General features: G+C 38.8%; 1 protein-coding gene across 1 annotated transcript; it reads left to right on the top strand.

Annotated features, from left to right (window-relative positions):
- The first annotated feature begins 623 nt into the window (after positions 1-623).
- On the top strand, positions 624-27,168 carry CDC37L1 (cell division cycle 37 like 1, HSP90 cochaperone). The gene is made up of 7 exons (XM_047700918.1): positions 624-893; positions 5,249-5,530; positions 8,117-8,210; positions 16,195-16,310; positions 16,677-16,799; positions 21,073-21,237; positions 25,511-27,168. Exons 1-7 carry the CDS (start codon positions 762-764, stop codon positions 25,610-25,612), a joined length of 1,014 nt encoding a protein of 337 aa, XP_047556874.1. The 5' UTR covers positions 624-761; the 3' UTR covers positions 25,613-27,168.
- The last annotated feature ends 736 nt before the right edge of the window (positions 27,169-27,904 follow it).

Genomic DNA, 27,904 nt, shown 5'->3' with positions numbered 1-27,904 from the left:
GAAAATGGCGTCTCGTTTTTATTCGGGTCTCTGTAATTATGAGCAGGGCAGCAGCGTGGTACTGCTGGATATACACGGTTTGAGGTTAGACCCTCGCATAGGGTCTGATATTAGGCTGATCGCATGTCTTCACCTTAAACGTGTGACCTTTGGCACGCTGGGTGTTTCTCCTCAACAAAGGGCTAAACGAAAGCGCACGCCTTCAAGACTAGAGGTGCGTGGGATGCGGGCTGCCCGGGCTTGGACCGTGATCCTCCACCCTCGCAAGCATTTCCGAGCCGCGCTTGCTCGGGTCCTTCATCTTCCGCGCCCTCCCGTCCAACTTTCGCGAACTCCTGTAACTTGGAGCTCGAAACGGGAGAAAACTTGGCCCTGCTTTTCAAAATTCCGCCCTATTTTCCGCCCACCAACACTAGGCAACAAGGACTTGCGCCTAAGTGACTCGCAATGCCCGGAAGGGTCAACTGGCAGCACTCAAACCTTTTAGAGAAACGCAAGCGCCAGACCCAGCCCCCGCGGGTGGGCGCCCAGACTTGCCTCCGCGGCCCCGCCCACCATACCGGAAATGACGCTACCAAGCGAGTCCGTCTTCTTCCGCTGTCCGCGGCCCAGGCTAGCGCGGGGTGTGCGTCGGCGTCGCGGCCAGCAGAGGGATTCTGGGTAACGGCCCCGGCCGGCTGGGGCGGCTGGCTCCGCGCAGCAGGTTCCACTCACGCCAAGTCCGTTGGCAGTGGCGGTTCTAGGGCTGGGGGCCACCGGACATGGAGCAGCCGTGGCCGCCGCCAGGACCTTGGAGCCTCCCTCGGGCCGAGGGTGAGGCTGAGGAAGAGAGTGACTTGGACGTGTCCCCCAGTTCTCCCCGCTGCCCGCAGCTGCCGGGCGGCGGCGCGCAGGTGAGAGGGGTCCCGCGTTTGGCGAGGGGGATGGGGAGGTGTCGCCAGGCCCCCGGAGTCCCCTGTCTCTGCGACCCTCCCTGTGCCCTGTTCTGCGCTCCCATCTCTCCCGCGTGTCCGGAGCTTGATGCCATTCCACGGCTATTGTAGCATCTTCTGACGGCTTCTAAGAGGGTCTGGCCATATATATATACCCAACCTCCTCCTCCACGCACACCTTTTCACCTTGGCTAATGCCTTCCCATCCTTGGAAGACGTTCCTCCCCCACCCCCACCTTCACCCCACTCCTGACAGCACCCAGATTTGGGGCGGCTAACGTTATAACGTTGACCCTTTGTCCCCTTGTGCGTGTCTGTATCCGAGCGCGTTATTCTGCTGATGGCTTTGATACTTGTGCGCGATTAACAGGAACGGTGAATGGTTGGTTGTATTTCAGTAATTCACTGAGCTCCTGACTTTAGGCAGATTTAGGACCCAATTTCACTGACTTCTGACACCTGAATAAATTCTGTAAACCTCACTTTTGGTGCTGGTGTAAATCTGTCTCTTTAACGTGACCATTTTTCCCGTCCAGTTATATTTTAAGTTTTGCTTCATATCGTTTTCCATTGACAACATACAGACACCCGTTTGCCTTTTCCTTCAGGCTTTTTCCTCAGATTCCTGGTGCTACTTGTGGTTTTCAGTCCAGCCTTCTTTCTGGGTCCATTTAGGATTTTTCTGGGTCCTGTCTTAGGAAGTGCACACATACTCTCATCACCTTGTCCTGGTGTTTCTCCTAATTTGAGTGTGTTTGGAAGTATATTTCAGGAAAACAGACTAAACACTAACATGTTCAGTGACATGTTATGGGTTTCTCTCTGCCTTCTAGGCTTCTTGCAAAACGGGGTCCCTAGGAGCTTAACTGAATTAGCAGCTCTTCTCTAGGCTCATCTTGCTAGCTGTTAGTGAATATGAGTTATTTACATCGTTTGCCAGTAAGTGTAAGGCCATCGGTCCTGTGCCCAGCTCACTGAGTTAGTTGGCTTCACGGAAAAAAATGCTGTTTCATAACCATTGACTGTACTTCGGCCAGCCAGTCTCTGGGAAAGTGCAAGACATTTTTAGGAGGCCAGATTGAGAGTTGATAGGTCAGTAGTCACCCCCTAATTATGGATTGCTAGTGTCATCTTTATATACAAAATGTGTTATATGAGCATATAATGAATGTGTTACAGAGGGGAAAAAATGAACAGCAGCTGCTGTTGTCAATTTTGAAGGCATATGGAGAGAATAAGAGGTCTCCGGAATTTCAGTGCGTTGTGGTTGAATCACGAAAGTCTAAGAGAAACTCTGAACTTAGAAAATATCTAAGCTGAATAATACCTGGCTGGCTAAGTCGGAGGAGCATGTGACTCTTGATCTCGGGGTCGTGGGTTCGAGCCCCATGTTGGGTGTGGAGATTACTTAAAAAACAAAACAAAAAAAAAAAAACCAACAACTTAAAAAAAAAAGTACTTTTTACTGGTGCACTTGGAATTGTAAGCTTATATAGCTGAAAGTGATTTTATGAGTAAACAGGCTTATCTTCATTAAAAATGATTTCTCTGAGATCTTGTTGCTAGTTAGTGGCAGAATTAAAACTAGAACCCACTTCTGACTCCTAGTAGTGTTTTTTCCTACCTGCTGCACTTCCCATTCTGTGATGTAATGTAAAACCATACGCCAGACGCTACCTTTTGTGTTAAGATTTGCAAAGTGATTACTAATCCTAAATTAGTTCATGTGTTTAAAACCACTTACTTGTCTTGCTGACTTTAGGACTTTAAGTTTTTGGATTGCAATATTTGGAAAGAATAAAATGTTTAATTAAAATTATAAATATTTTATAATTTTTTTCAAAAACAGCTCTGGTTTAATTTTACTAGACATGGGAAATCTAGATCTCTTAGTGTCATATGTGATGTATAGTTCTGATACCCAGTTAAAGTAAAAGGAATTCAGAATTTAGAGATCCTATATGAGCATTTTTTTTAAGAGTTTATTTATTTATTTAACAGACAGAGAGATCACAAGTAGGCAGAGAGGCAGGCAGAGAGAGAGGGGGGCAAGGCTCCCTGCTGAGCAGAGAACCCGACTCAGGGCTCGACTCAGGGCTCGATCCCAGGACCCTGGGATCATGACCTGAGCCGAAGGCAGAGGCTTTAGCCCACTGAGCCACCCAGGTGCCCCTCCTGTATGAGCATTTTTAATGTAAAGTATTAATAAACCTAATGCCAGCAGTATCTTTTTGAATTCATGTTCATTAAAATATTATTATGTTTAATGTTCTTCTAAAACCCTGGTGTGTTCACAGGTAAAATGTGATTTTTTTTTTCCCCCTAATCATCTCAGTGTATGTTGGATAGTTTGCTCAAATGGCCAGATGCTGTCTGTGTAGTCTGTGGAGAAGAATTTAAACATGAATTATTTTTAGAATTTAGAAATAGGATTTCTTTGTTTGATTTGAGACATAAATATTTGTTCCCACATAATTTGAAAATGCAAGGTATTTTCATTTGTCCATATTGCTTTCTTAGTGTATCTTTGTCTTACAAAACAGATTTTATAGCTTCATTATTCTCCTTTTTCTGGCCTCTTCTTAGCATAGTTGGGCTACAGTTATTCTTGATCCTAACTAAGAGAGCAAAAAATAAAAATAAATATTTTACTTGGTTGGTTAGGGCCTTGTGGTACCTGGGCTCCAGACCTGCTAAACTAATAAGCCACCTGAATACCAACAATGTCCACATTTGCCACAACATAAATCTAGGACTCCTCTGAAAACTTGAGGCCTTGCGTGCTACTTGCCTCAGAATTCTTTGCCACCACTGGTCTGTTCCAAGAAGTGGAGAATCATTTATGCATCTAAGATTGATGGAATTCTAGCCTCTTGAGAAGCTGCTGGTTGAGTAAACAAATAAGCACAACATTCTGTGAAAATACCATTAAGGAGTATGTAAACCTTGGGTGGGAAGGGAAGGACTTGGAGGAAACTTAATGGAAGCGATGCCAGAGTCTGGAATGGAGATCGGAGTTAGGGGACGAGGAGTTGTCACATTGAAGAGTAACTAGAACTGACTCTAGAGAGATAATGGAAATGAGATCATGAAGAACCATGCCATGCCACAGAATTTGTGCTTTATCCCAAGACACTAAGAGTGTGTAGAATTATCAGATTTGTTTTTTGGAGAAATTACTCAAAGTCTAGTGGAGTGGAGAATGGCTTCAGATGAGAAAGACTGTATTTCCATAGCTGAAGTATGAAAGTATAAAGGCTTGAGTAGTGACGCAGATTAGGGAACAAATCAAAGTAAAATTGTTCCAAATACTTAGTTTGAAATTGATACATTTTGGCTGAGAAGTCATAAAGAATGTGCCTTCGGCTTTTGTTTTATGGAGTTGAAGAATATAAGAAATTAAAGACCCATCACAGTGCTGTCAGTGTAGTGGTTCAGTGAATATTAAAACTAATTAGAGGCGCCTGGGTGGCTCAGTGGGTTAAGCCTCTGCCTTCGGCTCAGGTCATGATCTCAGGGTCCTGGGATCGAGCCCCGAATCGGGCTCTCTGCTCAGCGGGGAGCCTGCTTCTCCCCCTCTCTCTCTGCCTGCCTGTCTGCCTGCTTGTGATCTCTCTCTCTCTCCCCGTCAAATAAATAAATAAATAAATCTTTAAAAAAAAAACAAACTAATTACTCTTGCTTCTGAATGGAACAGAGTCCATGAGGATGGTCCAGTTTTTGGTTTTGTTTTGTTTTGTTTTTTTAAATAATTTTGCCTATGTTGATTAGGATTAAGTTAAAGAATGTCTGACAGAGTCAGTTGTGAACAGAAACTCCACATATAAGAACTTCTCAGATCACTAGGGATTGGGATAATAAAGAAAATAGAAACCAAGAAGTAATTCCTCCAAATAAAAGGTTCTTTGCAGTGAGGAACTTCCAGAACAAAACTCTAAAGATCTGGTTTTCAGCATGTTCAGTTTTAAGGTGATGGGCTAGATTGAAGCTTTTGTTCTCATTCTGCTGTTTCAGGGCTAAGAAGCTATAAATCAAATATTCCTTGAGCACCAGCTATAGGCAGAACACTGGGCTAATTATCAGGCTTTTTGCTGCTGTTAGTCGTCAGGAGAGAGGCGTAGATTAACAAAGAAGCTTTTAGCATCTAGTTGATGAAAGAAGACCTAGAATATAAAAGTATAACTGCATACACAGAAGGCAGAACGCGTGTGTGCCACAGATACCATACAGCAGTCCTTGACTAAAAGAAAACTGAGTTGTGCTGCATAAACATACCATTGCCTTCTTCATTTCTTCCAATATTGTTTTTTATCCAGATGTATAGCCATGGGATTGAACTGGCTTGTCAAAAGCAGAAAGAGTTTGTGAAGAGCTCTGTGGCATGCAAATGGAATCTCGCCGAAGCTCAGCAGAAACTTGGTAGCTTAGCCCTGCATAACTCCGAGTCCCTGGATCAGGAGCATGCCAGAGCACAAACAGCAGTGTCGGAGCTAAGGCAACGTGAGGAAGAATGGCGGCAGAAAGAGGAGGCCCTGGTACAGAGAGAGAGGATGTGTCTGTGGAATATGGATGCCATTAGCAAGGACGTTTTTAACAAGGTACGACTTTTTATGGGATTATAATGAAAGAAGAGAAAACGGAAGTGTTTGTACAAACCAGTTGTGCGTATTTGGTAACAAAGCAACAGAACCTGTGAACAGTATTCAGTTTTGACAGTTTTTGAAAAGTGTTTGTTACAGAAACCTGTCTCCCCGGTAGTGCCAGTGTGGGTAGTCGTTACTATAAATCTGTGGCTGTAGCATAGCGCGCTGAATGTAAGGGTGGACTCTGGACTCACACTCAGCTTTGTCACATGCTGCTGGCTTTGTCACCCTGGGCAAGTCACTTAACATCTCTAAGCCTCAGTTTCTTCAACAACATAGGGTGAGTATAAAGACTGAGCTAATTCCTTAAAAGCCCACAGGATAGGGCCAGGCACGTGGGAAAGCTTAGATGCTACAAGAGCTTTCCGATGTTGCTGCCAGCTTGCTGTCAGTTCCGTGACACTAATGTGTAGGTACTGGGTTTGTTAGAGTCTTACACCCTTGCTTACCAGAATGTATTTAGTAAACCTCAGGTAATAGTCCAGATTGGGCATTACCAGCATTACAGCACTTTTGCCAACTTAGTAGTTACTAAGAGTAGTTTCCAATTTCTCACTGGATTATGTCGGTTTTATTCTTTGTGCCGTATCTGAAGAAGAACTGGGCAGTGAAATTCATTTTTACTAATGTGTGAAGTAGCACTTCTATCTGTACTAAATTCTCGAAGCTGCAGGGAGAGATTGCTCCTTCTTGTCTAAGTCCACATTCACTTTATCTTTAACCATCATTACTCTCTAGACTTCTCGGTCCATAACATTATTTGTTTCTGTCCTAGCATCTGCTCTCAACCCATCCTCTTAAGGGCTTTCAATTTCCTTTCCCTGGACCAGCCCTCGTTCGGCTACAGCAACAAGGAATACACATAGGTTAAATGTACAACAGCAGTAGGTCCATCAGTGCATGCTTACTGTAAAAAAAACAAGTATGTAAAATCGAATTGAAAGTCTTCCTTCACTTCCAGTTTCATTCCCAGAGATAACCACTGTTAACAGTTAGTTATATCTTTCTAGACTTTTTAATATGCCTGTGCCAGTTTGTATTATTTCTGCGCTGTGCACGCACACGCACCAAGATCATTCTTTATCTGAATGATTCACTGTATCTATATATATTGTTCCAAGGGGGCGTGTCTTCTTAGCACTTATTTCTGGTTTGCGTTTTTACACCATAACTACTTAAAATAACTTTTTTTCCTTCCAGAGGGAATGGTCAAAGTAGTGTTTCTTTGTTTTATAAAGTTAATGTCTCTTAACACAGTGGTCACAAAGGAAATATTTTCATTTGTCTGCTTTTAATTATTTTTATGTGTGTGTGTTTTTTTTTTTTAACTTAGGTTCTAACCTAGCCTACATTTATACCACAAATTAATTAGGATTATCTTTATGTTCCAGTCATTTGCTCAAAATCGTACATTGATTTTGTCTGGGAGCTTGAGACTTGAGAGGACTGGTCTAGATCTGCGCTGTCCAACTCGATAGCCACTAGTCACATGTACTATTGAGCGCTTGAAATGTGGCTAGTCCGAATTGAGATGTGCTGTAAGTGTAAAATACACACCAGATTCTGATAACTTAGTACCAAAAAAAGTAAAATATTTCATTAATAATTTTTTTGTCTTACGTGTTGAAATGATCATATGTTGGATATGTTGGGTTAAATAAATGTGTTACCGATTTCATCTGTTTCTTTTTGCTTTTTAATGTGGCTAATACAAAACTTTATATTTGTGACTTGGGTCATGTTTCTATTGGACAGTGCTGGTCTAGATAGCAGGATATATAAAGGAAATGTTTCTATTTTGAAATATATAAACTTGTGTGCTTTTGAGTTGTAAACTGGCAGAGAGCTAGTTTGTGATTTTTGTTTTTGGCAGTGATGATCACAAGGTTTAAATGCAATCACAGAATGTTCTGAGAAACTGTCCTGCCAGTTTTTCTGGCTACATAAAAACTTCATCTTGGTCTACTTTATGGCTTCTTAGCTGAAGATAAGCATCTACTTAATAGAAATCTGTACTTGATTTCAGAATCAAACTGACCTCTCCTAAGAAAAGTTTATGATAAAGGTCCATTTTAGTTTTATGTCTTAGCGAAGAAGTTATAATAAATACATTTTACACACTTTTGAATGTCTAAGTTTATTTCCAGAGAGAACTCCAGAGATTAGGCTAGAGTTGAAAATATTTAAAGGAAATGAATAATGTAAAATATATATTATGCATGTAAAGGATCTTTCTGTATACTTTGGTAGGGAAATTCCGTTTAACAAAAAGGTTAATTGGCACTTGGATTTTTTGGTATGATTTCTAAAATAATTCTATAATTTTCGCATGTACCATTTTAAAAAATAATGAAACTAATACATGAAAGTTTTTATTTTTTTAAAAGAGTTTAACAGATGAATTTGATGGTATAATATCAGTATAATACTATACCACCTTTTTATAGTGTCTGTAGGAAGCATTGCTAGACATTCAGTATCTGAGAAAGAATATTTGGTGAATATAAAATCTGATTTTAACTGCAAGAATTTTTTTCTTAGAGTTTTATTAATCAAGATAAAAGAAAAGAAATAGAAGATGAAGATAAATCAAAATCATTTATGCAGAAATATGAACAAAAAATCAGACATTTTGGTAAGTCTACTGCTTAGTTCCCTTCTTTTATAAAGTGTTTGATATCAGGGCACCTGGGTGGCTCATTTCGGTAAGCGTCGACTATTGATTGCGGCTCATGTCATGATGTTGGGGTCGTAAGATTGAGTCCTGGGTAGGGCTCCGTGCTCAGCAGGGAATCTGCTTGAGATTCTCTTCCTCTGCCCTCCTGCTTGCTTGTGCTCTGTCAAATAAATAAATCTTTAAAAAAAAAAAAAGTGTTTGACATCATAAATATGTGTATAAAAAGTGTATTTATAAAATGGGGGGTCAAAAAGAAGATAAGTGGCAAAACTCCAGTTTTGTGGTACTTTGGCACAGTCATACAGCTCTTGCTGCAGACTGTTTTTGGTCATAAATAGATTGACAGTAAACTTAATTGAGAAGAGAAGCAAAATTCAATCTATTATTAATTAATGCTGCCATCTTAAGGCACAGTCTTTGTTTACTCCATAGCCTTTTTCTATTCCCCAACTAGTCTTTGCTTTTGTCATTTTCCCTCTTTGCTTCCATGGTATCTGATTATTTTATGGTTATAAGATTCACATTCATTATTTTCAGGGTTTGGATATGTTCCTATATAATTCCTGCAGATCCTTCGACTGCAACTCAGATAAACATAGTCACAGACAGACATATACAAAGTACTGAGAAGTAGTTTTCTCTATGGGAGAAAGATGGTGGGCTGAGGGTTGATGTGGTGAAGACTTTCCATAAGAGAGAACATCTGGGGCGCCTGGGTGGCTCAGTGGGTTAAAGCCTCTGCCTTTGGTTCAGGTCATGATCCCAGGGTCCTGGGATCGAGCCCTGCCTCAGGCTCACTGTTTAGCGGGGAACCTGCTTCCCCCTCTCTCTCTGCCTGGTTGTGGTCTCTGTCTGTCAAATAAATAAATAAAATTTTTTAAAAAAGAGAGAGAACATCTTAGCTAGATTATGAACACGTAGGAGTTCTACCTGTAGATAAGGGAACAGCAGCATCGTGTGCAAAGGCAGAGTCAGGAAACAACATGCTGTGATGGGTAAGCAGAGTGGTGCCGCTGGGGTCAAAAAGCCACTGGAAAATGTTAGGGGGTTAAGGCTCAAGGCGTAATTTTTTTTAGGCCAAGTAATATGTTAATTTCATAAACATAGTTTTTATTTGTAATATGTTAATAAGCTTATTAAGTGGCATTTTGAAATATACTCCCAATGGTGTTTTCCCCCCTAAGTATTTAAAATTTCGTTCATCCTTCAGTTTTAGTAAGACAGTGGATAGATTTTTTCCCCCTTTTTATGTAGTTTATCCATAAAGGATTTATTTTTCTTATATTTCTTCTTTTAAAAAAAGCAGGCTGTGTGTTCAGGTTAATTCAAGGATAGAACCCGAAGAAATAAACAAAGTTTACTTTTTTATTTTTAAAAGATCTTATTTATTTATTTGTGTGAGAGAGAGAGAGAGAGATTGAGAGCACACACAAGCAGGTAGAGTGGCAGGCAGAGGCAGAGAAGCAGGATCCCCACCAAGCAAGGAGCCTGATGTGGGATTTGATCCCAGGACCCTGGGATCATGACGTAAGCTGAAGGCAGCAGCCCAACCAACTGAGCCACCCAGGCGTTCCAAAAAAAATTGACCTTTTTTTTTTTTTAAAGATTTTTTTATTTATTCATCTGACAGACAGAGATCATAAGTAGGCAGAGAGAGAGGAGGAAGCAGGCTCCCCGCCGAGCAGAAAGCCCGATGCGGGGCTCGATCCCAGGACCCCGGGATCATGACCTGAGCCAAAGGCAGCGGCCTTAACCCACTGAGCCACTCAGGCGTCCCCAAAAAAGTTGACTTTTTTTAAAAAGTCTTTAAAGAGTCTTGGTTGTGATAATGTGATTTGCCCCTCCCACCTGTAGCCCTTGCTTCCTACACCTGTGTGTTCCACTGCCTCTAGGGAATAGCATCCTGCAGGTGGTCATCATTAGCCGCATTCTGTAGGCTTGTGCTTTGGAGCCATGGGACACCTAGCAGGTGCAAAACAGTTCCCTCATTTTTGCTGTAAACTGAATGTCTCAATAAGAAACAATTTTGTGTGGGGAAAATAACCCAATCTCAACAAGGTGTTGTAACCCACCTGGCAGTGTAACTGTATTTAAGTCTCCAATAAAACATTTAACTATTCCATAAAATCTGCTTCTGGGTAATGATGTGTGTAAGACCATTGGATTTCGTGAGCCTGTTGTCTTCATGTCTTTTGCTGTAAAATGAATTTTTGGGTCAAGAACGAATGTGGTATGGTACTGAATAATTCATTTAGTAAGACCACAGATGTATTACTTGTAGAAGCATGGCAAGCAGGGAGGGCAATACCAGATCTAGAATGGGTTTGTTCAAGTGAGGAACCACTGCTTTCTATGGGATGAAATAGGACCAAGATAATCACTCTGTTACTTGATGGCTGACTGGTCCATCCAGCATATAGTGCCATATTTAGTTTTCAGCACTGGTTTCTGCTACTGGCACATTAGGTATTCAGAGGCTATACTGGAATCTCTTAATGGGGAGATCCCATGCCGTTGAATCTCTGCGTAATCTCAAGTCTGGCACCATGACCCCTGAGCTTAGATTTTGCGAGCAGGGAGATGGCTGAGGAAAAGACTGACTTGACATCCACAGGTGACTAAGAAACAGTGGTTTTGCCATTGCGTGTTGGGGCCTTCCAGAGTCTCTTCCTGTAATACTAACCAGAGCTTTCTGTCTTCAAAGCCAACCAGACCTGATAGCTACTCCCAGATTCACGTTGTGCCTATTTCTTAATGGAAATGTACACTGGCTTTTTACTTTGGAGGAGATATCCTACTTGCCACAGCTTCTCACATCCCCAGAAACTTCACTACAGTAGTAGGCTCCCAAATGTTCATGTGTATTTTTCCCCCCACTTTCTGGCATGAATGTATCTTACCAGGACACCTGGATACCTGATGTTTCCTGCTCACCAAGTTCATCAGTATGAAATGGGCCAGCTGGTAATCACGTGGGATGATGAGATGATAAAAGTCTTTGTGGACTAAATTGTGGCACAGAACTGATAGACCTTAGGCAAGATAGTGGAAGTTCAGTGCTGTTCTTGCTGGGTGGAAGCAAATGTTTCTGGTATTATATGCTTATTATGGTAAAGGGGAAAAAGCATTTGTCAGAATTATGACTGCAATAATATACTCTGAATTAAACACATCTGGAATAGCAACTGTAATTAAAACTTCCAACTGGAGGCTTTCCAAACTTAGATTGCATTCCAGACTCTTGGAAGACAAGGGCCTGATACGTGGGGGGCTGTAGAGGGCTCCAGGGGCTCAATACTGGTACTTCTCTGTGGTTTCAAGTGTACTTAACATTAACATTTCCATTATGGTATTTGTTGACTATCTTATGTTACTTATGCTCTTATAATTAGGTGGACTTTACCACTTAATGATAAATGGTATGAACATACCATGGAGTATTTTGAAGCAGTGATGTCTTGATTTTTCCCCTTATATTTGTATTTATTACTTTATTTAATTCATGTTTTATAAACATAACATACCAATTTAGCAACAAAGTCTGTTTTCTTTTAAATTTCTCTAAGTTTTAAATTTCTTTAAGTTTTAAAATTTCTTTTAAATTTCTTAAGTTTTATTCAATGTCATATACATCTTTGACATCACTTACTTTGTGATCATGTGAGTAGGTTTTTCATGATCTAGCATAGTTTTTCATGGTACATCATCTGTTCACTTCCAGCCAAAGTTAGCTATGATTTTACGTTTTGAGTCTGTAGAGTGCTGTCACTGGAAATTTTATCAAAAACTGTAAATGTGGGATGCCTGGGTGGCTCAGTCGGTTAGGTTGCTGCCTTCGACTCGGGTCATGATCCCAGAGTCCTGGGATCAGTCCCCCAGTGGGCTCCTTGTCCAACAGGGAGTCTGCTTCTCTCTCTGCCTCTGCCTGCCATTCTGCCAGCTTGTGCTCTCTCTCTCTGACAAATAAGTAAATAAAATCTTTAAAAAAAAAAAAAAGCTGTAAATGTTTACATAAATGCTATGCTGGATCTTTCTCATTTGTATGGAAGGTGGATATTTAGTCTCCTCAGTGTAAGCACATACATACTGCTTTTCAAAAACACATTAATGTACTGTTTTTGAAAAACATTTACTATAAAGTACTCCTGAATAGAATGTGGAATGACATGAATAGAAAATTCATATGTATGATAGGATTCTAGTTTTTAAGTCATTAAAAAATAAGCCCAGAAATAAATACAATTCAAGTGTTAACTAGTTTTCTCTTATATGATTGCAGATGATTTTTCTGAATTTTTTCAAATTCTCCACAATGAATATACATCATTTTTATAATAGGAAGAAAATATTTTAAAGGGGTTTATCCTAAGAATTCAAGGATGGCTTAACATTGGAAAATTTACTAATGTGATTTACTTTATTAACAGTTTATGATAATAAAACCACAGGACTTGTGATCAGTTTGATGTGGGAGGCATGGAAATGTTTAGAGGAATTTCTAGAATTTTTGAGTGGGTGACATGGAGCCTAGGAAGCACCATAGATGGCAGGGAGGGAAAAATGGGCTTAGTTTCAAATAGATGAATTTTTGTGCAAGTCTGTGTAGAAATAGTTGGCTGGTGGTAGGTAATTGAAAATACAGGAGCCCTGGGCCTGAGGAAATACAGAAAAAGAGGTCATTTATTTTTCATTAAGAAATTTACAACCTGGGGCACCTGGGTGGCTCAGTGGGTTAATAAGCCTCTGCCTTTGGCCCAGGTCATGATCTCAGGGTCCTGGGATCGAGCCCTTCATCGGGCTCTCTGCCCATTGGGGAGTCTGCTTCTCCCTCTCCCTCTGCCTGCCTCTCTGCCTACTTGTGATCTCTTTCTGTGTCAAATAAATAAATAAAATCTTAAAAGAAAAATTTACAACCTTTTGGGGAGATTTTTTTGCAGATAGAGACATTAAAGTGATTAATTTAAAAGATTCAAATCTATTACTCCATAATTATAACACAAAGAAAGGGAAATCAGTAACAATGTGTATTGGAGGACCATTTCAGGAATTAGGTGGAGTACTGGGAGTCGATGGATGGATTGGGATTTAGATGTTGAGGAAAATACATAGGTGAAAGCACATAATTGAAATATTTTAATTTGTCAAAGTAAGGTTTTTCAAGCATTCAGAGATTGGTTGGCTAGTTGGAATGGCTAGATTAATCTTAACCAAAGTATTTGCTATTTAATGAAAGAATGAATTGTTTCCTTTTGTGTTGATACTACCTAATGGTTACTCTGCATCAGCCACTGTCCCAAGTGCCTTATATGTATTAACTCATTTAATTCTCACAGAAACCCTGAGTGAGATACTATTTTTTGCCTTATTTTATAGAAGAGGAGAGAGAGGCATAGAGATGCTTATCTCTATGGTAAGTGGAAAGGCCAGTTTTCAGACCTAAGCCGTTGATTTCCAGAGTTGACTTTAGTCACCATGCTAGATTGTGCTACCCTCCATTTGTTTTTAAATTTGTTTGCAAATTCCAAAATAACATTAGTAATTTCAGCTATGTTCTGTTCCACTAAAGCCATTCATTATCTTTAAGTGTTTTGTTCATCAGATTCCACGCTCTTTTCACAAAGGAGTGTGTGGACTGACTACCTGTAATCTAACCTCAGTTTCATAATTATCAATACGCATTTTTGAAATCAAGTGATGACAGGTATTTCTCAGATAAAGAAAAGCTGTGGTCAGTCTCAAGTATTAATTTTGTCTTGGGTATCAAATGGATAGCTTAAAAATTGCAACATTTAACGATGCCCTTCCTCATGATCCCTGTAAGTGTCACTAACCATTTCATACTATCCTTCCTATAAAAGAAACCAAAATGGATAGGATTTTGGTGCCTCGGTAAGTGATGATGCTGCCGTGGAGAAGTAAAGAGAAGCAATGCTCTCTCTGTTGGGTGGTGGATAGAGTTGAAAATACTGCCTCTTCAGGAGTATAACAAAGCTAATGCAAAATTGCTTCATAGGATTTATTTTATGGCTTCAGGTATAAGAAAGAAAGATTTATGCCTTCTTTAGATCTTAGCCCCAGAAGTTATTAGACTCTTTAAGTATACCTTGAGAAGTAGTTTTAAGTAACTTTGAAAATCATTGTTTCTCAGTATTTGAAGTGCCTTAATTGCTGTATCTAAAGTGTTGGGGAAATACTTTATAAAGCTTGTAAAACTCTTTATGTGAAAATGCTAAAATGAATACTCCCTTGTTTTTTTGAATGAGGGAATCATTCACTTTCAGTTGATTCCCACGTGTTGCGCTAAATGTGTATTTCTCAGTAAGACATTTGTTCTCAGTTTTGTTCTTGTGTTCTAATGTGGAACTTTAATATATAGGAGTTCAGTTTGTGTATAGAGGAAAGCCAAACTGTTGAGACCACCTTGTGAAATCTCCGTAATGATTCAGTGACATACAGACTTCTTTGGATGAGTCTTTTTTTTTTTTTTTTAATATATATTTTATTTCTCTATTTGAGAGAGAGAGAGCATAAGCAGGGGCAGAGACAGAGGGAGAAGCAGACTCCTCACTAAGCAGGGAGCCTGATGCAGGGCTTGATCCCAGGACCCCAGGCTCATGACTTGTGCCGGAGGCAGACACTTAACCAACTGAACCACCCTAGAGCCCCTGGATGAGTCTTAAGAATCTAAAGCTAACATAGTTTAATTGGCTCAAGTGTAAGGCTTACTGAACAAAATTTAAAGCTGAACACTTTGCTGGTTCCATGACGTCATTGAACTTTCCACCAAATTTCTTACTAATTTGGATAAAGATGAAGATACACCTTAAATAATATTTGGATTAGCTTGATATTTTGAAGCAAAATGGTATCTGTTTTCAAGTATACATAACTGATTTCATTTTCTATATGTTATAAATATGACTAAATGATTAACATGACTGAAATGGTTAAAGTATATTTACTATTATAATACCTACTGGATTGGTTTTCTATGCTGTCAGTGTCTGACCATATCACCTTAGACATTTTATTTACTTTTATTTTTTTAAAGATTTTATTTATTTATTTGACAGAGAAAGATCACAAGTAGGCAGAGAGGCAGGCAGAGAGAGAGGGGGAAGCAGGCTCCCCACTGAGCATAGAGCCCGATGTGGGGCTCAATCCCAGGACCCTGAGATCATGACCTGAGCCGAAGGCAGTGGCTTAACCCACTGAGCCACCCAGATGCCCCTTTCTTAGACATTTTAAATAAGTTAGAGATAATACAGTTTTTCTATTTTAGTAAGTGTTTGCTAAATACAGTTTCTTGAGGTTTTGCTTTCTTTGCCATCTTTCTAGTAGAAAAATTTGTATTCTGTGGATAAATAATACTGAGTTTCTTTAAATAATCTGTACTCAGTTTAGCTTAGGATGACTAGTCATCTCAGTTTGCCTGGAACATCAGGCATTTCCCAGATGGAGGGGTTTTTGGCTTTAAACCCGTCACCCTACTTTAACCTGACTAATTATCTGGAATAAAACTTAATTTGTGAACTCGGGAAGCTCTTTCCAATATATTGGGTATTGCTTTAAAAGAGTTTTATCACCACACCTGGGTGGCTCAGTTGGTTAAGCGTCTGCCTTTGGCTCAGGTCATGATCCTGGAGCCCCGCATGGGGCTCCCTGCTCAGCAGGGAGTCTGCTTCTACCTCTGCCTCTCACACCCTGCTCCTGTGTGGGTGCACGCGTGCGCGCGCGCTCTCTTTCTCTCTCTCTCTCTCAAATAAGTAAAATCTTAAAAAATATATAAAGGAGTTTTATCCCTCTTATTTGCTCTTTTATCATTAACAAATTGCTGTGGTGATACGAATTGTCTTTAAAGAGAATCATTTAAAATACCAGTTTCTTTGTTTATAAGAGTATTTGACAATTGTGGTTTAATTCTTTTTTTTTTTTCTTTTAGGTATGTTGAGTCGATGGGATGATAGTCAGAGATTTTTATCTGACCATCCATATCTTGTATGTGAAGAGACTGCTAAATATCTTATTTTATGGTGTTTTCATCTAGAAGCTGAACAGGTATTGTGTGAGTCTTGAGTTTCTGGAACCTTAGTGGAATTCTGATTTGCTCTTTTGGTTTTTTGTTTTGTCTTTTATGTTATTTCAAATGAAAGCAGAAAGGTTATTAAATGGTAATAATAATTTTTTTGTTTTTAGATCTACTTGAGTTTACTGTGGGAATATTTTCAGTTGTTTTAGTTAGCATATGGAAACTTTTCTCCAGTGTACTTTCTTTGCCACCTCATTTCTCTTGTTCCCACATACTATAAACCCTTTTCTTTTTTAACCTGTTGGAAAATCATGTTTTAAAATCCAAACAAGTAATCACAATATTAAATACATTGTCAGAGGTATTTCTCATAATTTTAATCTCTCTGTTTTCAGAAAGGGGCTCTAATGGAACAAATAGCACATCAGGCTGTTGTAATGCAGTTTATTATGGAAATGGCCAAAAACTGTAATGTGGATCCAAGAGGGTGTTTTCGTTTATTTTTCCAGAAAGCCAAAGTAAGTAACTATTTAATATTTTTAAATGGGAAGCTTAAGCCTTAGCTGAGACCTCTTTGGTCCATATACATCAAAGACAGCCGTCCAACCAGAATGCCACAGACTAAACTCTCCATAGATACTATAGTGGGAAAATTATATTGCTGATTTCATGCTAATTTAGAGTTAAGGGAGCTCTGTAAGAGGCTGTACTGTAACATGCACATGAAATTGAGGCTTGTTTAAATGAATGTGTTCAGGAAAATTAGAGTGTTGCATCATTTATTCAGCCAATAAGTCTTGACTGTCCACTAATGCAAGGACCGTTTTCAAGATGCTGAGGATACAGTATTGAATGAAACAAATAGTGTATCCTCCATGTATAGAACTCAGAGTTTAATGAGAAATGACTTTTGTAATGAAATAATAGGAAACAACCTAAAATTTAAACAACCAGAAGAATGGTTAAAAACAACATGTGGGGCGCCTGGGTGGCTCAGTGGGTTAAGCCGCTGCCTTCGGCTCAGGTCATGATCTCAGGGTCCTGGGATCGAGTTCTGCATCGGGCTCTCTGCTCAGCAGGGAGCCTGCTTCCCTCTCTCTCTCTCTCTCTGCCTGCCTCTCTGTCTACTTGTGATCTCTCTCTGTCAAATAAATAAATAAAAAAAAAATCTTTAAAAAACAACAACATGTGGTACAAAGAATATTAGGACAACCATTAAAATTATATTTAAGAAAAAAAACTTTTTAAGATTTTATTTATATATTTATTTGACAGAGAGAGAGATATCACAAGTAGACAGAGAGGCAGGCAGAGAGAGAGAGAGAGAGGGAAGCAGGCTCCCTGCTGAGCAGAGAACCCGATGGATGCGGGGTTCGATCCCAGGACCCTGAGATCATGACCCGAGCTAAAGGCAGAAGCTTAACCCACTGAGCCACTCAGGTACCCCTAAGGAAAATTTTTAATGATCTGAGAAAATGCTTTGCTGAAAGTCGAAAGAAGTGATATATAAATAGGATGATGTTGGCCATATTAAAGAAAAATAGATATGTCTGGATTAAATACCATTTCACACTCACTAGATTAGTAATAATTGAAGAGTTATGCAAGAAGTAGAGCAGTAAGATTTCACATTCACTGCTTATAGGGATATAAATTGGTACAACCATTTTGGGAAATTTCCTAGCGAAGCTGAACAAGTGTTTGCATCCAGAAATTCTCCTAGGTATATGTACTAGAGAATAGATTTCTCAGCATGTGGTCCAGGGACACCCAACGGTCTTCAAGACCTGGTTTCAGGAAGCCTTGAGTCAAAACCGTTTTCATAATAACATGAAGATGTTACTTGTTACAGAAAGCAGATGTGTGAATCCAGCTGTCTTCTGTTCAGCCAGACTTGTCACTAAATATTTTTTGTTTCAGAAATAGTTTTTTTTTTTAAATAAAAATGTTATAAATGTTAACATGTAATGAGTTTGTTGTTAGATAATATTTTTCAAATTCCCGGGTTTTAATTTCTAAAACAGGAAACAATGACAAATAATAGCCCACATAATCAGGAGCTCTTTAGTTTCCTCAGTAATTTTCAACAGTGTGAAGGGAGTCCTGAGACCATCAAGTTTGAAAAGAACTGCTGCCTTCGAGAAGCTCTTATACACGTACACCACATACCATAATGTTCATAGTAGAATTATTCATAGCTGCAAAAAGGCTGGGAGCAACCCAAGTGTCTGTTGACAGTGGGATGAATGGGATATTCATTTGGGTAAATATTAACCAGCATTACTATGGATGAAAAAATGGAGTGTGGGGGAAAAAACAAGTCACAGAATGATTTATCTAGTATCTTTTAAAAAATATTCTATATTCTTGGGGCACCTGGGTGGCTCAGTGGGTTAAGCTGCCTTCGGCTCAGGTCGTGATCTCAGGGTCCTGGGAATCAAGCCTCACATCAGGCTCTTTGCTCAGCTGGGAGCCTGCTTCCCCCCTCTCTGCCTGCCTCTCTGCCTACTTGTGATCTCTCTCTCTCTGTCAAATAAATAAAATCTTTAAAAAAAAAAATTCTATATTCTTTATGAAGTTGCAAAACAAGCAGAACTAAATAATATATAGTTGAAGGGTACATAAGTAAGCAGTAAAACCAAAGAGGCAAAAGAGTAACTTTTTAAGAAGAAAGTAACCTCAGAGAAGGGAGAAGAAATGATCTTGGGAATTGATTTGTAAGATGCTAGTAATGATCCATTTCCTAATTTGTTATGGGTACATAGTGCGGTTTTGCCTAGTAAAGTACATATGTATTTTACATTTTTTTGCATATAATACATTTTGGCATACACAATTAGACATTAGAAGGAAATTTACCAAAAGTTTAACTTTGATTATTCTTGGGTGGTAGAATTACACGTGATACTCTATTTTATAAAGAGGAAAAAATGTATGAAGTTAAATGTATTTTAAATTTTAAAAACTTGGGGCACCTGGGTGGTTCAGTGGGTTAAGTCTCTGCCTTCGGTTCAGGTCATGATCTCAGGGTCCTGGGATCGAGCCTCCCATTAGGCTCTCTGCTCAGCCGGGAGCCTACTTCCCTCTCTCTCTCCACCTACCTCTCTGCCTACTTGTAATCTCTCCCTCTGTGTGTCAAATAAATAGTAGCTCTACCTTAAATGTTGTAAATGCTTCTAAAGTGCAGCCTAAATATGAAACTTTCCCAAAACAGTAAGAGTTTTAATGAGTAAATGATTTGACTTGGTATTTTAGTTAAGGCTTCTAATGACTATTTTAAATGTTCACTTGACACACAGGCGTAATAAAAACCATACTTAGTTCTTCACCTTACATGATTGGATATGTTTGAACTAGTGCTTATAGGATTATAATTATTATAATATTATTATAGCATTATAGGATAATGGAACATAGCCAACCTATGTCTAGGCTTTGAAATTTACTTTGTCAAAATAGAATTGAGAAGTCTTTAAAATTAGCATTGTGTTCTTAACAATTTTTTAAAATTAAGGAATAACTAACTTTCATGGTACTTATTACTTTGTGCCAGGTACTATTCTAGGCAGTTTACCTGGATTAAGTCATTAAATCCTCATATGATTTTATGAGGGTTATTATTTCTATTTTACAAGTTAGGAAATTAGCATAGAAAATAGGTCACTTAAAGCAAAAATTAGTCAGGTCTCCAGATGTAAATCCCCAGGCCTTCAGCATGCAGTAAGGCTGGGAGCTGTGCCCCTTGGCTCTTCTCATGGTTTGTTGCAGAAGGATTACTTCTGGACTTGAAGGCCAATATCCTGTATGTCTATACAAGTACCATATATTGATTAAAGTGAAATGCTATAATATAATTAAGGAAACTATTGCTAAATTCATAAAAGGTAGAATGCAGCACAGAATATTGTCTGTGTGATTTGTATAGATATTGATGTTAATAACCAACTCACAGGTTTTAATTGATTACATAATCTAAACTACATTAAAGAAAAAATAGCATTCCACACAAATGGGCCCAGCGATATTATGGAATGAGATTTTGACAAAAATTTCTTCCATCACCTGAACTTAAAGCCTGAAGTCCTATTAGTGTAGAATAAGTGTTGTATCATTCCTTATTTGCAGAGGAAACTAAGTGGAGGCTACTGCCAATTAGGTGTTTTACATCAAGAATCTTGATTGTGTTCTACATCATTGGAGGGAGGTCCCTTCCTGCAACATAATACTCATTATACCTTTTTCTCTCCATAATGCTGTAAAGGTATTTGCTTCACTAAAACACTAAGGTACTTCCAGAATGGAATAAAATGTTAAATTTTATTTGGTTTTCATGGTTTTACAAATAGGGAGTATAGAGCTCGAGATTTATAGAAACAGCTAATAGTGCCCTATCATTATTTGATGGAGAATTAGAAAGTTTTAAGAATATCCTGTGGTTGTTGCTTGACAATGTGAGAGGTGAAATGAGAACTATTTTGGATCCTGTCAAGAATCAAGAGAAATTCGGAGAATTCCTACTTTTGTTGTATTTGTGTGTATACATATGTATTTGTGTGTGTGTATATATATTTGTTTTATCTTACTGGAGCAGAGGGAAGTGGAGCAAACCAATGATTGTCCTATAAAACAGGGAGTATTCACAAATCTGACGGGGATCTTGGTGGTGTCTACAGACATGTAAACTATTCATCTTATCTTTACTTCCTCCACTTCAGATCTGATACGTTTGTTAGAATTTACTGTGTGGTCTGAAGTCTTGAAAAACAGAGTCTTGTCTTGTGTGTTTTCCAGGCAGAGGAAGAAGGTTATTTTGAAGCTTTCAAAAATGAACTTGAAGCTTTCAAGTCAAGAGTCCGACTTTATTCTCGATCACCAAGTTTTCAACCTATGACAGTTCAGAATCATGTGCCCCATTCTAATGTGGGATCTATAGGTTTGTTAGAATCCTTACCACAGGTAAGTTGGAAAAGTAAATACTTGTTTTGTTTTTAAAGATTTATTTATCTGTCAGAGAGAAAGCTAGCGACATGCACAAGCAGGGGTGCAGCAGGCAGAGGGAGAAGCAGGCTCCCCGCCAATCAAGGAGCCTGATGTAGGACTCAATCCCAGGACTCTGGGATCACGACCCGAGCCCAAGGCAGATGCTTAACCAACTGGGCCACACAGGTGCCCCTATTATTTGTTCATAAATTTATTCACATAATTTTTGTTCTTTTATACTACTCTTTGTTCTTACATGGGAATGTATATGGGATTGTTCTAAATATTCTTGCCTCAGAAGAAAACTCATTTCATGCCGTGTTTTGGCACTAAGTCTCTTGCATCTCTTGGGTATTTAGAGAGGCACCAGATTCTACTCATGTAATATAGAAGAGCTGAGTTGTACCTAAGCACTCTCAAATGCAGGTGTTACCTCTTGATCATCTCAATCATGAACTTTTTAAGATGGCTCCTGGGGAACATCTCATTCTTAGCAAACTGTACTGTTAAGTATTTTCTGGGTTGGGGGCGCCTGGGTGAGGCAGTCAGATGAGTGCCCAACTCTTGGTTTTGGCTTGGGTCATAATCTTGGGGTCATCGGTTGGAGCTGGATGTCAGTGTGGAGTCTGCTGAGGTTTTTCTCTCTTTCTCTCTGCCCCACCCCCTAACCCACTGTACACTTGCACAAGCTCTCAGTCTTAAATAAAAAATTTTATTGGATTTTTTTGGAAAATCCAATTTTGGAATCCAAAAAATTGGAGGGAAAAAAATTTTCTTAGGATGAATTAGCTTCAGAGCATATATCCAAGTGGGAACCAAGGTAATTTGTTCCATGAGTTTATTTACTATTACATTATGAAATGTTGGTGTTGCCTGCCAGAGATAACATGTTTAATACATTAATGTGCCTTCTGCTAAGCTGCTCTTGCTAGTAATGTCCACCAACCATTTGAGCCTCTGCTGCGAGATCTAGATAAAGCTGTGTTTCTAGCATGACAGGGGTTTTGTCAGAAGATTTAAATTACCACTAGAAAGTTGCTACCCATGTTGATTTTAGTAGTGTTTTAACTGAGCCCAGTCATCCCTCATTTCCAGACACCAAGATTCTGAGACTAGCTTTAGCTAGTTCAGTCTGTTGCCTACACAGTGAAAAGGGTAGACTCAATCAGGAGACAATGTGAGGAGAACCCTGTAGTTTTAAACTCATAAAATGGTAGGATTGAGATTTTCAATATCTACAGCTTATGTCTCTATAATTTCACCATTTGCGTTATATAAGTCATAGGCCAAAGCGACAATTAAGAAAAGCAATTGATAACTCAGAAAAGAAATTGATTCAACTCAGCCAAAAACCCTAATTCTCAAGGATAGAAATAATCAAGGTCTTGATTTTTACATAATTAGTAATACTTCCCCTCAGTTACATATATTAGTGGTATTCCCCCTCCATTTATCCTACAGAGTATCTCTTAATGCTCTTTAAGTATAGTAATGATTTTCTTTTCCATTCTGAGAAATAACCCATATATAACTAGTCTTTCCAAGGGAATTTTATGACTGTAGGACAGTGTCAAGTCCAATATATAAACCTATAATTAAGATATCACGGAATGAATACAAAGGGAAAAAGAGACTTTGAAGGATGTTACTGGCTCTAAACATAAGAGGGAAAAGATACCCATTGAAATATCCCAAGCGGCCTGTATTATCAACAAGTTGCTTCTGGTTTGAGAGAAGTAAGTTCTTCCTGCACACGTCCGATAGCTGCTGAGACTGCTGCTTGGCCGCCCTTGGCGAAATGGGGTTGGGGCTATACAGTTTTGATGCTTTAAAGTGGCTGGTATTTTCAGGATTGTTCGGACTTAATTCATTTGGGCTAATTCCTCGTGATTGGAGAAGTTGAGCATCCTGGTCTAGCCCTCCTGAGGGAGAGAAGGGCTGGGTAAAATTTCAGCTAGATGAACAGAAGGACTAGACGGGGTGATGGGAGGCTTTTGGGAGAAAAGCTTTACCATAATTATATCCCATTTTTATTATATCACTTTATAGATTGTAAAACACTTTCATATGTTGTTTCATTTCATCTTCTCAAAAGCCCTGTGATTCATTTTCATTCATTTTTATGGATGAATAAACTGCAGCTCAGGGAGGTTAAGCAGTTTGCCTGAATGACGAGGCTAATACTGCAGTCCTGGATTTCTGTCCTCCTTCGCTGCTCATTCACCTGCACTAAGATTGTTGCTGAATCATGTGCTAGAAACAGGACAGGAGACACAGTCATGTGCTCTTACAGAGAACCAGGGACTGGGATGAGAAATGTGTTGAGAATGCTACTAGATGAAAATAATGGGGGTAATTAGTGGCATTTAAGTGTACACTAGGTTAGGCATGTTGATTGCTTTTTGCTTTTTTAAGTCTCCATGTTGAGGTCTTAACAGTTCTCAGGGAGTTCTCAGGGATGATAGTTCTGGAGGACTCCAGTCCAGTCTTGGCAGAGTAATTGTGAGCTCTGTTCTGAAGGCCTTTGGAATTGGGCTTTCATTGTCAGAAAAGGTCTTAGCCCTGTTTCTTTGGAGAATGGGATAATGTAATGAGAGCTTAGTAATTTTTTATAAAACTTAAATTGGCGTAACACTTTAGCTTTTTTTTTTTTTTTTTTCAGTTGACAACAGTCTTATGAAATAAGCAAATACCATCATTCTTCGTTTCAGAGAACCAAAGCAAGGCCTCTTGGACAGAGGTGTTGTAACAGTTACCTTAGGTTTATCCTATAGACCAGCTTTCAATTTTATTAAATTGTGATGAGGAGGGGCACCTAGGTGGCTCAGTTGTTAAGCGGCTGCCTTCAGCTCAGGTCATGACCCTGGAGTCCTGGGATCCAGTCCCTTCCTGCTCAGCCAGAAGCCTGCTTCTCCCTCTCCCCTCCCTCTGCGCCCCCCAGCCTGTGTTCCTGCTCTCTTTGTCTCTGTCAAATAAACAAATAAAATCATTCAAAAAAAATCTTGGGGCGCTTGGGTGGCTCAGTGGGTTAAGCCACTGCCTTCAACTCAGGTCATGGTCTCAGTATCCTGGGATCAAGCCCTGCATCACGTTCTCTGCTCAGCAGGGAGCCTGCTTCTCCCTGCCTCTCTGTTTGTGATCTCTCTCTTTCAAATAAATAAATAGAATCTTAAAAAAAAAAAAAAAAAGTAAGAGCTGAGGTCCAGCATTGCTGTAGTATTCTCTACCTCAGTTATTGGGACCACTGCCTTCATCAGGACTTGATGGGAAATAATCTGGCTTCTTGTTAGCTTCTGGACTTTTACAAATAATGGAATCACAATGTATTATAATTGATTAAAAGACAATCTTTTGAAAACCGTGCCTCCCTTTGGGATGGGAAAGTTTAAAACATCTATCCCGTTTGGACTGTTTTCCTCATTGGTGTTCATTAAATACAATAAACAAATGAAACCAGGTGATAATGGTGGTAAAACTGAGTAGCTCGCAGATATTCGGAATAATTGAATAGATAAAATTGAAGGTCCTGGGTCTTAAGGGCTTATGTCCCTGGCCATGGTGCTTTAGTAAATAATAGTTTTATTCCTAGCTTTAGAAATACAGATAAGGTATTTATGAGTTTAAAAAATAAAGAAAATCCAAATTAAAATGTTCTTTTAGTTTCAATTTTTAAAATAATGGATCTGAGTACCTCTCAAAAGATTAATTTCTCACTTGAGTTTGTTTTTAACCTTTGAAAAACCAAAATAGACTCTGAAGGTAGCTGTAATTTTTACTTGGTAAATGCATTTTTTCCCTTATTTTTCAAGTGTTTTGCATTTTTTATATTTACTGTGGTAATTAGATAGTAATTTTCAAAATGCATTGCCACCTTAAAGCCATATTTATCTTTTAAATTGTCAGTTGCTTTGTACATATAATTATGTGGAAGATGTACCCTTATATGATTAAATAATTTAAATTGCAAGCTTTGTTAAAAGGAAGAAAAAGTGTTTATCCCAGTTTCATTTTTTTACATATATCTTTCTGTTATTGTCACATCCTCTTTGATCAAGTGGTCCAGTCTGTTTTCTTTATACTTGGGTTTCAACCCAAGTTTGTCTTCGGGGTCCATTTTCTTTCCCTCCTACTTTACTTTTGCCATACTGCTGAGACAGAGACCGTGTGAAACTGAGTATGTAATTGTGTACAGTGGCATAAAACTATTATCCATTGCTTCTTCCTTATATTCTTTTTTTTTTCTTTCCAGAATCCAGATTATCTTCAGTATTCTGTCAATACAGCTCTCTGCAGTTTAAACTCAGTGGTACATAAAGAAGATGATGAATCCAAAATGATGGACACTGTGTGATTTGGTTAAGACTGCTGAGGCCAAGTGCTATTTTGTTACAAGAAAGGAAGAACTTGGCTATTTTCTTGACACTTTCATGGGTGCTGCACTTTATTTTTGTTCGGTTTTGATGGGAGGGGAAAAAAGAGTACTGAAACGTTTTGTAAAATTTTTTTATGTGCTGCTAGGTTTTTTGTTTGTTTGTTTGTTTGTTTTGGGAAGAGAGGAGTGGTCCCACATGTTGCAGGAAGTCAAACTGGACTCTTTTTTTTTTTTTTTTTTTTTTTTTGGCTACTAAATTTGCCTTTAATCTTATTATTCTCAGTTTTGGAATCAAAGTATGAAAATCTGCACAAATGCAATGTTTACAAGAACTGGTTGATTCTAGGAGGCATCTGCTACAGTCTCTTTTTATGTGGATATGTACATGTCCTACTCTACAAAAATGATTAAAGATAAAAATGTTCTTGTATCCTCCTGCAAATTTCGCTGTCAGGTCTGGTGTTGCATCATAGTAAAAGCAATAAATCAGTAGTTGATAATCTACTTTACTAAATAAGCTGGGTGGTAAAAATTAAAACAAAGTCTTTTCCCTTTAAAATAATACTACATTTGTATTTTCGACACCTTCAGTTAAATCCTTGACTATAATATCATTTTTATATGGATACTGACTTTATCCCCTGTGTATTCTCAAAACTGTATTACTTAGAAGTTAATTTTACTCTGTTGACTTTTTAATATTAAGGGTTATAGTAATATAAAAAGTGATAAAGCTAATACAGATTTTTTTAAATAAGATCAAGTTCGAGCTCACTCTTATTTTCTTTACTTGACATAGTCTGGGATCTCTCAGGGAACAAGTTTTAAAAAGAATACTAATGGCCTGTAAGAAAAAATAGAAAGCATAATCTGATTTTTAAAATCGTGGTTGTTTCATTCTGATGTAGCCCAAGGACTTTTTTAAAAGGCAGGAGAAATCTTGGAAGACCCAACTGCCTCGAGCTGCCAACTCCTTACTTCTAAGAATTTGGTGATCGTTTTCAGTAATGATGGCTTTTACTACATTTGTCATTTCTGTCATTAGATCAGTTACCATAGAATGCTTCTGAGCTTTACTGCTTCCCATAGAATTCATTTCAGATGTGCCAGGGTGTTTGCGGTTTCATTTGGAGTTAGATGACTGTGCTAATTATGCTATTATCCTTATTACTGAGGGTTCATCTTCTGACTTAGGGGAACATGGGCTTTGGTATGTATTGAGTATAGTCTTTGGCTCAGTCCCATTGAGAGTAGCAGCACACATTTGGAAGACAGCTCACTGAGATTGGGAGTACATGTCTCAATTTGAGAAACCAAATAATGCTAAGGGACCCATACGGTGATCAGACCTATGACCGTGGCCTCATTTGCACCTTGTGTTCACTGAGGTGATACGGCACGTGATACCCATAGAAATGGACTGGAATTACTGAATCATACTTCTGTAACATCACATTCTTCCTGGTTTTCAGAATAAAACTTTTTGTGCTTTTGATAAAAATATATACTCTATAATAAAATGTTTGACTAATTTATATGGTAGTATTCATCAGCCTGTACTTTTTTTTAAACTAATGACCCAGTTATAGAAGGCTTGTTTTTGTTTTGTTTTCCTGTTCTGGAGTAAGCTCTCGTTTTTCCTTTCCTGTCAAATAGAAATTGGACACAGGAGTGAAATCCCCGATTTCACAGAAATGTTACTGGAGACATTACTTTCCATTCCTCAACTTCACCTTTCCCCAGGATCTTCCTGGAAGCACCCAAATTGTTTTGAATCTCTTTTGCCTTCTCTAAGTTAGAGGTATGACCAAGTATTGGGAGGAAAGAAATGACCAACAGAGTAAATTACTCCTGAAGGGTTTTTTGGTTGTGTTCTCTGAAACAGGAATTACTGAAGAGCTGTTTAAGAAGTCGTTATATTTTTTTACTTTCAAAGGGAAGCGTTCTGTGTTGTGTATGTACGTGCAATTGCATTGACTCTGGAAGCTCGGGACTAATGCCGTGATCTGCACGTAGAGACTCTGACGTATTTAGCAGTACTTTAGCACTGAGAGCAGTAAATTGACATCCTTTTTGTGTTTATTTTTCTTTGGTACTAAACTATCCCTTTTAGAAAAATATCCTCTTTTCTGTTTCTTTTCTTTTCTTTTTTTTTTTTTTTTTTTTTTAAGATTTGATAGACATTTGACAGACAGAGATCCCAAGTAGGCAGAGAGGCAGGCAGAGAGAGAGGGGAGGAAGCAGCCTCCCCGCTGAGCAGAGGGCCCGATG

Source organism: Lutra lutra, chromosome 13 (assembly GCF_902655055.1).
Source record: "Lutra lutra chromosome 13, mLutLut1.2, whole genome shotgun sequence".
NCBI lineage: Eukaryota > Metazoa > Chordata > Mammalia > Carnivora > Mustelidae > Lutra > Lutra lutra.
The sequence above is the reverse complement of the archived record's forward strand: the minus strand, read 5'-3'. Positions and strand labels throughout refer to the sequence as shown.